The sequence below is a fragment of the Arachis duranensis genome, chromosome 5, assembly GCF_000817695.3.
Source record: "Arachis duranensis cultivar V14167 chromosome 5, aradu.V14167.gnm2.J7QH, whole genome shotgun sequence".
NCBI lineage: Eukaryota > Viridiplantae > Streptophyta > Magnoliopsida > Fabales > Fabaceae > Arachis > Arachis duranensis.
The window spans coordinates 32,480,170-32,490,986 of record NC_029776.3 but is presented as its reverse complement, the minus strand read 5'-3'; the positions used below and the strand labels follow the sequence as shown (position 1 = coordinate 32,490,986).

Genomic DNA, 10,817 nt, shown 5'->3' with positions numbered 1-10,817 from the left:
TTCTCTGGGTTTGAATTGGAGCTTTATCTGCTCTTTTTAGGGTTTGCTCTGGATGAAGAGCTTCATATTCCCTGAAAGATTTCTTTGCTTCTTCCAGTGTTAAAAACCCTCCTTTATGAATTATCCTTGATTGATGTGTAAATGGTGCTGCTTTTTCCTAGGCATCATATACTCCTTTCATGGGGCCGTTATAAATTACATAATATTTTTTTATCTTGGGTGGATTTTTTGATAATTTCAGCAATTGTTTTATTTTCTGGAATTTTTTCTTCACCTGATTTGTCCACCACGCTTAGCTGGCTGAACTCTGATGGTTTTAGTTGTTGTGTTGATTTCATTGCTTCGATGGCCTTTTTGAGGGATAGGATCTGTGTCCTTATTTGCTGACAATGCTTGCACTTTTGGAGTTCTTGTTCGTATTTCTAAATTTCTTGATCTAATGCGTTGTAGACGAATTCCATTCTCTTGTTAATGTATCTGCAATAACATTTTTGTCACCCTTAATGTATTCAATTTTTATTGGATATTGTAACAAAAATAATTGCCATCTTACCAATCGTCCATGATTATAATCAACTTTTAAATTATATCGTATAAAACCTGTTAGGTAACTTGAATATGTCCTTAATGTAAATTCTCTGGGTAGTAAATCAATTTTCCATTTCTTAAGAGATTTAATTGCTGCTAGAGTTTCCTTTTCATGAGTGGTATATCTCTGTTCTGTTGGAGTAAAAGTCCCTGAAATATACCTACAAAGTAATTCCCTTGGGGAATATTTAGAATCTAATAATTCTTTTTCTTGTTCCAAGCTTTTTATAGCTTTCTTAGCTTTTAGACATCCTGACCAGGTTATGTCTGAGGCATCTGTTTCTACTATTAAGTAGTCATTTTCTTCTGGAATATAAAGTTCTCGAAGTTTTTCACATAATTCTTTAATTCTTTGAATTTGCATACTATCTTTTTCATCCCATTTCCATTCTTTTTTAGTACTTATTTTTGGAAATAAGCTTTTAGTGTATTCTGTTATATTCTTTAAAAATCCTTGATCAGAGATATAATTTATACACCCCAAAAATCTTTGTAATTGTTTTCTATCTTCTATTTTATTAGGAAATAAATTTACCTTTTCTAAAACATTTGGTTGAAGTTTTAGCTTTTCTTCGGTGGATAGAATTAATCCAAGAAACTCTATTTCTTGTTTTTCTATTCTTGCTTTCTTTTTGCTAAGAACTAATCCTTTTTCTTTACATCTTTCTAAAACTATTAATAATTTTTGAAGATGATCTTCCTTATCTTGTTTTGTAAAAACTAGTATATCATCAATGTACACTAAAACAAATTCATTTAACTCTTTTAGATTTTTTTCCATATATCTTTGATAAATACCTGGGGCTTGTTTTAATCCGAATGGTAATACATTCCATTCATAGAGCAACACACTTGTTGATTCTTTTGTTGGGCAAGTAAAAGCAGTTAATTTCTTTGTTTCTTCGTCTAAACGAAGTTGCCAATATCCTAATTTTGCATCAAGAGATGAAAACCAAGTTGCTCCTTTGATTTTTTCTAAAATAGAATCTTTTCCTGGAAGTTTATGAGTATCACCAATAGTTGCTTCATTCATCTTCTTATAGTTAATAACCATTCTTCGTTTTCCCCTTTTAATTTCATTATTGTTTTCGACATAAAAGGCTGGAGCCGCATGAGGACTTTTACTTAATCTTATAATTCCTTTTTCCAAAAGATCTTTACATTCTAATGAGAACTCTTCTCTATCTCTTACGGAATAGAGAATTTTATTTGGAACATTTATCTCTTTTGTAGGGTCTTTTAATTTAATGCTTACTAATTCGTTATTTGTATTTTTAATATCTAAAGGATTTTCAGCACAAATTTTATCAAGAATTTCTTCTATCTTTGTTTCAAGATTATTTTTTGGAATTTTTATCTGAAAGTATAAATTTAAATAACATGTCTCTAATATAGAAAATATCTTAAATTTTAGAATCTTATCTATAGTAGTGGTTGGTATTTTTATATGTTTCGATTTTTGATTTATTGAAGAATCGTGTGGAGCTTTTAAAACTATATATGTTAATTCTTGAATGAATGGATGATATAGCTTTAAAAAGTTATTTCCTATGATAAAATATTCCATGAAATAAGACTTAGCAATTTCTATTTGTTTAGTAAGATCCTTTTTATCCTTCTTTTTCGGACATTCATTTGCATAATGTCCTTCTTCTTGGCAATACCAGCACTTACAGTTTTCTTTTTTATTTGGGCAATAGTTATTTTTTTTGTCTTTTGTTTTTATTGTTATTTTCCTTCCTAAAATACCTCTTTTTTCTCCAGTTTGGATAATATTTTCTTTTTCTAAATTGGTATTTTCTTTTTCTTTGAAGGTTTTTATTAAGACCATATTTTTGAGGTATCTCTTCATTATCCTGACAGCAAATTCTAATTATATTTGCAAATCTTTTTTGAGTCGCTTCTTGCATACAACATTCTTTTATTTCCTCTCTTATTGCAGAGGTTGCTCCACCAAAATTATTTTCAATTGTCCCTCTATTTATCTCTCTTATAAATCTTCCCATTATAAATTTATTAGCAGGATATGGAAGTTTTGTTATATACATACTAAGATAATGATTTTTATCTTCTTCTTTTAATTTGTAATAATGTATTCTATATTCACATATATAAGACTCTACATTACATAGATCATATATCTGAATATTAGTTAGATGGTTTTTTGCTTCTTGATATTCTTTATTATAGACTTCTTGTCTATGATCTATAATATTTTTTCCAAAAAATTCTTTATATAGAATCATCATTATATATAATATTTTATCATAAGCTGTTGTTTTTGTTGATAATTCTTCTATTATTTGGTTCTCTATTGATGTCATATAATCTCTTATAGTTCCTTTAGTATGAAACCCTATGTAATTCCAAATATCTCTTCCAGACAAATCACTAAATTTTGGATTAGTAAAGGCTTCCAGACAAATCACTAAGTTTTGGATTGGTAAAGGCTTCTAATAAAAAGGAATTCAACCAATTTTTGAAATTTTCTTTTTCATTCTTTTTACAGTCTAAGTCAAGCATTCTTTCTCCTTCCATTTCCTGGATTTTAGGAACGTATTTTGATGGTATTTTTGTATATTTTGAATCTTTATTTATAAACCCTTTTTTGAAAGCATAATTATCAAAACCTGTTTCCCATTTAAATTGAGATTGATTATCTTTAGATGTTCCTGCTTCATTCTTTACTTGTATTGGAATTGCTGGTTCTTCGTCACTTGAATAATCTAGGATGTGTTTTTCATTTTTTATATTTTCAGAATTTACTAATTCTTCTTCTATTTGAAATCCTTGTTCCATAATATTATTTTCTTGAGCCATTTTTAATTGTTTAAAAAGCATTGTAACTTCTTCTAATTTTTCCTCGATATTCATAATTTCAATAGTGGTTTTACTTTTAAGTCTGTTAAGTTGATTATATTTTGAAATTTTTCTTCTTTGGGATTCTCTTTTTCCTTATTTCTTTGAAATTTTATGGATACTAATATTTCTTCAAGCATATCTACTATAGAATTTAATTGTGGGTTAAAAGTATGATAAAGATGTGGGGAATCATTTCCATGGTAACATTTCTTAGAAATTCCGTGTGAAAAATAGGTTTTTTTCAGGTTTTTGAAGTCCTTCAATAAAACTTATAGTAAAATAAAGATTTTGAGAAAAATCATTTTGTATTGATTTTAATAATTCGGTGTCATTACAGTTAACATTAGTTAAAATCATTAATTTTTGATCTATTAATTTTGATAACTTAATTATTTCTTCTCTTAACTCTTTTAATTTACTTTTTTTCATTAGGTGACGCTTTTCTTTGTGAAGAGTTACGGTTTAAAGTGTGACTTTAAAAAGTGTGGTGTAAGCAAATCTTTAAATCTGTACAGATTCAGATCTGTAACATATAATTTTCTTTCTAAAAATCACAATAACATTTGTCTCGATAAAAATGTTGTTTGGTAATCAATTGAATTTAAACTTTTTAAAGTGAAAAAAAATTAATAAAATAATAAATTAATGGATTAATCAATATTAATTTTGTAATTTTTATAAAATATATATTTTATTATTTTAATTTAAAAATAATTAACTTTTTATTTTATTATTTTATTAATTTTTTATTTTAAAAAATTTTCATCCAATCAATTAGAGTATTAAGTATTAACTCACTTTAACCTGAATTCCAAAAAATGGTCCAATAAAACCACAAAAGAAAAACACCCCACACCTATCCAAAACCAATCCTAATTTCACTTTGTCACTTACTCATTGGAATTTTTCTTCGTTCTAATTGATAGGTGTTTCTTTCTTAATTAGAGATTTAGGATTTAAGTAGAAGACTTTATATGAGATGTTTTTTTTATTTATTAGATATTTTTTTAAAGCACTAGTGTTTTGTTGCGTAAAAGATTTGAGATATTTATTTTTTGTGTTATTGAATCTTTTTATATAAGTAAGTGGATATTTCTCTACGAATAAGAGATTGTATCGATAGAAAATTTCAAATGTTTCTTCTTTAGGTTAGTGGATATTTTTTTTTATTAGAGATTTAGAGTTTAAGTAAGTGGATTAATTTAAAATCAGCCCAAATTTTTTGCGCGTTTCTGATGCATCATAGTATTAGAAGTGTTGATTTAAGTTGGCAGAAGATCCAATAATTTACATTCATCCCATGAATAACTTGCTAGAAATTAAAAAAATAGATAGCAAATTTTTTAATATTTCAAAAACACCCCAAGTTAATCGTGAGGCAAATGAAGTATTGAAAGCAGCAGCAAAACCTTACCCTGCCTCCACGGTCAGTCCGATAATGTTATGAAAGACTTCCGACGATATGCTTGAAAACAAAGTTTTAGATGATGGTTGCTAGCTTCACCAACGGCAACATTGAAGAGAAGAGACCATGGCACCAATCTCGGCGATGACAACGAGAATGAAAAAGATGAAGATTACAGGTTTAAGCAATGAGGCAGCGAACGACGGGGAGAACCAGTGATATCGTGGTCATTGATGTTTCTGTCATCGCTCTAATTGCTTCCTCAAGTTCTTGATGAGCAGGCTATTAATTTTGTTCTAATTAATTTTTTTTAAGATTGCTTTTGGTTTTAAACAAAGCTTTCTATTCTTGATTTTATTTTGTAAAATTCTACAAGCTTTTCATGTAATTAGATCATCACTAATTGTACTTTTGAGACTTAAATTTGCACAATTTTTTTTAATTCAATTTCAGAATAATAACATATTCAACTTTATTGACAAATTCTTACTCATAAGGGATATTAGAGCCATCATTGGAGCTGGTTTCATTTATTCATTGGTTGGAACAAAGAGCACCATGCCAGGGCTTCCAACTAGACCATGCTTCAATGACATTGATCTTGATACAGGCATACAGTGTAAGGATGAACTAGTATGAATAAGTTTTATTGAGTAATACTAGTCAGGAAGTACAGTGGTACTTTAGTAAGCAATGCAATGTAACAGTAGTAGAGTCTCATACAAACAAAGAAAAGAAAAGTAGAATGTAGTCTCAGTAAATGATGGGAATTGCCAAGGTTTAGCCACAACCATTAGCACCTGAACAAGAATAGAAAGAGGAAATTAGACTAGAAGGAAGGAAGAATTGGAGAAGAGAAAAGAAGAGCAGAGGAGGAATTTCAGAAGGGATTGAGGTTACCACTGCATAGCTACCACGCAAAGTCGTCCATGGTTCTATTAATGACCCTCCCCCTCGTGCTTCTCCTGATTTCTTGAATTAAAGGATCGTTTGACAGCTGTCCATTCCCAATAACCAACTTTTCCCTCTCACTCGTTGGTGCTGATTTTGCATGACCCTCCTTCACGTACTGTTTTTCATTTTTATTCCTTACATTACTCCACCCATTAACTTCAACCTTGCCCTCAAGGTTGAGATGCGGGTAAGCCTTCTGAAACTGGTCAGCATTTTCCCAAGTCGTGTCCGCTTCAGAAGTCGGTCCCCACTGCACCTGTAATTGAGGCACTCCCTGTCCATCCTGTAGTATTGTTCTCTGTCCCACCACCTTGTATGGTTCCAAGATCGGACCCAACTCGGTGGTTTGAAGCGGAAGAGGGAAGTAGTGTTTATCATGCTCCCCACGAAATTGCTTGAGAGCGGAAATATGAAAAACATTGTGAATCTTAGCTTCTGCAGGAAGGGCCAACCGATAAGCAACCGCACTAAGTTTCTTGTCGATCCTAAAGGGGCCAAAATAACGCATGCCAAGTTTCTGATTCTTCCTCAAGGCAACTGAATGCTGCCGATAAGGTTGTAACTTCACAAGGACCCAGTCGCCGACCTCAAACTCCACATGTCTTCTGGTTCTATCGGCAAAATGCTTCATATACTGCTGCGATCTGGACAGATTGGCCTTGAGTTGCTCTAAGAGCTGATCCCTTGCAATCAACATCTCTTGTAGGGAAGCTTCATCTTCTTGGCACCATTCGTATTTAACCAGTGAAGGAGGTTCCCTGCCATATAGGGCCTTGTAAGGAGACATTTTAATACTTCTATGGGCAGAGGTATTATACCAATATTGAGCCCAAGGGAGCATGTCCATCCACTTTTTGGGAGTGTCGTAGCAGAAGCATCTTAAATACATTTTACGTCTTGTTAAGCACCTCGCTTTGACCATCGGTTTCCGGATGGTATGCCGAACTCATGGCCAAGTTTGTACCCTGTAGCTGGAATAATTGTTGCCAAAATTTACTCACAAACACCTTGTCTCTATCAGAGACAATTGATCTTGGAAAGCCATGAAGTTTCACTACATTTTTAATAAACGCATCAGCCACCGATTTGCTGCTAAAGTCATTTTTTAGCGCAATAAAGTGCGCAAACTTTGTGAGTCTGTCGATGACGACCATGATCACTGAATAACCATTAACTGGAGGCAGGGCAGTTATAAAGTCCATGCATATGTTCTCCCATACCTGAGAGGGAATGGGTAGAGGTTGCAGGAGACCGGCTGGTGATTTTGTTTCCGTCTTTGCCTGTTGGCAAGTGCCGCACGAAAGGACATGGTGTCGAATGTCCCTCTGCATGTTAGGCCAATAAAAATGGGAGCAAATCCTCTCCACCGTCTTTGCGATTCCCGAGTGGCCACCAACGCTACTGTCATGATATTCATGTAAAATGAGTTTAATTAAACTACTATGCGTAGGAATCACAACACGCCCTCGCCATAATAGCAAGCCATTCCTACAAGTATAGTTCAAATCATCATTGGTATTATTGCTACAGTGTTGTAGGATGTCCTTCAATGTAGAATCCTTTTCAATATCACACTTTAAGGTTTGAAGCCATTCTAATTTAGGCCCTGACCAAGCTGCCAAGAAACATCGGGACAAGGCATCGGCTGGTACATTGTCAGCTCCCGGTTTATATTGAATTTCGAAGTCATAGCCCAGCAATTTGTGTAGCCATTTGTGCTGCTCCGGCGTGTGAAGATTCTGTTCCAATAAAGCCTTAAGACTCTGTTGATCGGTGCGAATAATGAATTTTTTTCCAAGGAGGTAGTGTCTGAACTTTGCGATGGCTTCAGTAATAGCATGAAATTCTCGAATATAAGCCGACTGTCGCTGCATGGCGGGAGCCAATTTCTTAGAAAAATATGCAATGGGGTGCCTGCCTTGTGTTAAAACCGCTCCTATACCATTACCCGAAGCATCAGTTTCCACTTCAAAGGGAAGTGCAAAGTTAGGCAACGCAAGCACAGGCTGCGATGTGATTGTAGACTTGAGTTGGTTGAAAGACAATTCAGCTTTGTCATTCCAATTGAAGGCATCTTTTTTTAGTAAATCCGTGAGTGGAGAAGCTATGGCCGCATACCCTTTAATAAACCGCCTATAATACCCCGTCAAACCCAAAAAACCCCTAAGCTGCTTGATGTTTTGCGGTTGTTTCCAATCCATCACAGCCTGAACCTTTGCTTTATCCATGTGAACACCATTAGCTGAGATGGTGTGACCCAAATAGTCAACCTCGGCTACGCCGAAAAGGCACTTAGAAAACTTAGCATACAAGGCCTCTTGTTGCAGGAGCTTAAGGACAACCTCCAAATGGTTCAAGTGATGCTGCCAAGAAGGACTATATACCAGAATATCATCAAAGAAGACTAGGACAAACTTCCTTAAATATGGTCAAAATACATCATTCATCAAGCTTTGGAAGGTCGCCGGTGCATTAGTCAAGCCGAAAGGCATCACAAGCCATTCATAGTGACCTTGGTGCGTGCGAAATGCCATCTTGAATCGATCCTCTGGTTTCACCAAGATTTGGTGATAACCGGATCGAAGGTCTAATTTCGAAAAAACAGTTGCACCAAATAGTTCATCGAGTAGTTCATCAACTGTCGGAATCGGAAAACTATCCTTCACTGTAATTTTGTTTAAGGCTCTATAATCGGTGCAAAAATGCCAAGTCCCATCTTTCTTCTTAATTAACAAAATAGGGGAGGAAAAGGGACTTTTACTAGGTTGGATAATACCTTCATGAAGCATTTGTTGGACCATGACTTCAATCTGTTCTTTCTGGCTATGCGGGTATCTATACGGCCGGACTTTCACCAGTTCAGCTCCCTGGATGAGAGGAATGCTGTGATCCTGAGCTCGTTGCGGAGGTAGGCCAACTGGTTGATCAAACACCGACACATATTTATGAAGCAATGAAATCAGTGCAAGGTCCATATTCCCCGGCAGCTCTAAAGAGTTGAGAGACTTGTTGTCGGCTTTGTGGACTTGAAGAGTGAAGGCTTCGGCTATAGAATCAGTATGAGCGAGTCTTCTAATGTGGTGAAATTGTGCTTGTGCTGGAGCCAGGGTCTTGTCGCCACGAATAGTGACAAATTCGCCCTGATGCAGAAATCGCAGAAAGGAACTGTCATAATCCACAATGTGGGCCTTGAGGGTCTCCAGCCAAGTAGTGCCAATTACTATATCACCACCCGCTACATGAAGGACATACACCTCAGGAATTGTGATTTTGTAGCCTTGTATAAGAATATCTATCTGAGAAATGCATCCTTCCACTGTGAGGACATCAAAGTCCCCTACAACAACCTTGAATCCAGGGCAGGGTTCAACTGGCAGGTTTAAAAACTTTGCAATCCTTGGTTGAATGAAGCTGTCCGAACTACCCCCATCGATAAGAACTTGCACCTCCAACCCGTTTAGCATCGCTTTGAGTCGAATGGTGGAAGGTCCTCTAGTGCCATGCATGGCATTGTATGAAAGATGATGTGCCACTACGTCCTGCTCCAATTGCTCTAAAATAGTGCTCTCGGACTGGGCAAGCTCTCCAGGTTCGGCTAACGCATGGTCATCTTCTCCTTCCAATTGTAGCAACATCAAGTGCTTGTTAGCACATTTATGCGACGCCGAAAATTTTTCGTCGCACCAAAAACAAAGGCCCTTTTCTCGACGATTCTGGATTTCGGCAGGGGAAAGCCGCTTGACGACCTGCTTGGAGTTGCTGGTGGAAGGTCGCTGGTTAGGGGTGGGTAAGAGTGGAGGAAGGCTATTGCGGCCCGCGGGCCGCTGTGGTGTGCTGGGGGTTTGGGAAGCTTGTGGAGCACTGAAATTGTTGGGGCCGTAGGTAGTGCGAGGTACGGTGGCAAATTTGTCCTCATAAAGCCGGGCGAGTGTGACGGCCCGCATCAGAGATGGGGGGCATTGTGCCTTCACCTCTCGGCGAATGTCAAGTCGAAGACCACTCACGAAGCAATCCCGCAAGGCCTCATGCGGTTCAAGATTAGTGCGATTGGCTAAGGCAACAAATTCTGCATAATAATCTCCCACAGAACCCTGTTGTTGCAACTTAAACAACAATTCTCTTGGGGATTCAAACAATGATGGACCAAACTCAAGTTCAATCTCGCATTTCAATTGAGCCCACGATCGAAAGGGAGCAGAGCGTTGCGACATTTGGTACCACGGGATGACCATACCTGTCATATGGATTGCAGCAATTGCCAGTTGTTCCTCCTCAGGTACTCGAAAGAACTCAAAATACTGATCAAGAGAAAAAATCCAACCCAGGGCATCGGAACCATTAAACTTAGGTAGATCAAAGTTCACCCTTCGGAGATGAGGACCATTGCGTGTAAAAGTATAGTAGCCTGAGTTCGAACCATGCCGGGAATCACGGGACAGGGAACGATCGCGAGGACGCTCATTGAGAAGCTGAGCAAGGGAGGACTGGATCGCATTTAGCTTGAGATCTGTCGCCTCGGAAGCTCGAGCTCGCTCGGTTCTATTCTCCTCGGAGACCGTCTCAATCATCTGGAACAATCGCTTAATATCCGCTTCCATCCTTTTCATCCGGGTGTTATCGGCCACCGCCATGGCTAATGAAAGCACCAATGTAAGGATGAACTAGTATGAATAAGTTTTATTGAGTAATACTAGTCAGGAAGTACAGTGGTACTTTAGTAAGCAATGCAATGTAACAGTAGTAGAGTCTCATACAAACAAAGAAAAGAAAAGCAGAATGTAGTCTCAGTAAATGATGGGAATTGCCAAGGTTTAGCCACAACCATTAGCACCTGAACAAGAATAGAAAGAGGAAATTAGACTAGAAGGAAGGAAGAATTGGAGAAGAGGAAAGAAGAGTAGAGGAGGAATTTCAGAAGGGATTGAGGTTACCACTGCATAGCTACCACGCAAAGTTGTCCATGGTTCTATTAATGACCCTCTCCCTCGTGCTTCTCCTGATTTCTTGA

At 36.4% G+C, this 10,817-nt stretch overlaps 1 protein-coding gene across 1 annotated transcript; it reads right to left on the bottom strand.

Moving 5' to 3' along the window:
• Positions 1–6,699: 6,699 nt before the first annotated feature.
• Positions 6,700–10,440, bottom strand: LOC107489094 (uncharacterized). Its single transcript, XM_016109868.1, has 3 exons — positions 8,586–10,440; positions 8,341–8,474; positions 6,700–8,172 (listed from the first exon to the last, which is right to left on the bottom strand). Exons 1-3 carry the CDS (start codon positions 10,438–10,440, stop codon positions 6,700–6,702), a joined length of 3,462 nt encoding a protein of 1,153 aa, XP_015965354.1.
• Between the last annotated feature and the right edge of the window lie 377 nt (positions 10,441–10,817).

Bases quoted from the DNA above. Each gene is read 5' to 3' on its own strand.
- LOC107489094 (XM_016109868.1), bottom strand. From the start codon at position 10,440: ATGGCGGTGGCCGATAACACCCGGATGAAAAGGATGGAAGCGGATATT. The intron at 8,475-8,585 runs GTATTATCCAAC...ACAAAATTACAG, and splicing joins CCAACAAATGCTTCATGAAG to TGAAGGATAGTTTTCCGATT. The intron at 8,173-8,340 runs GCATTTCGCACG...CCTTCTTGGCAG, and splicing joins CAGAGGATCGATTCAAGATG to CATCACTTGAACCATTTGGA.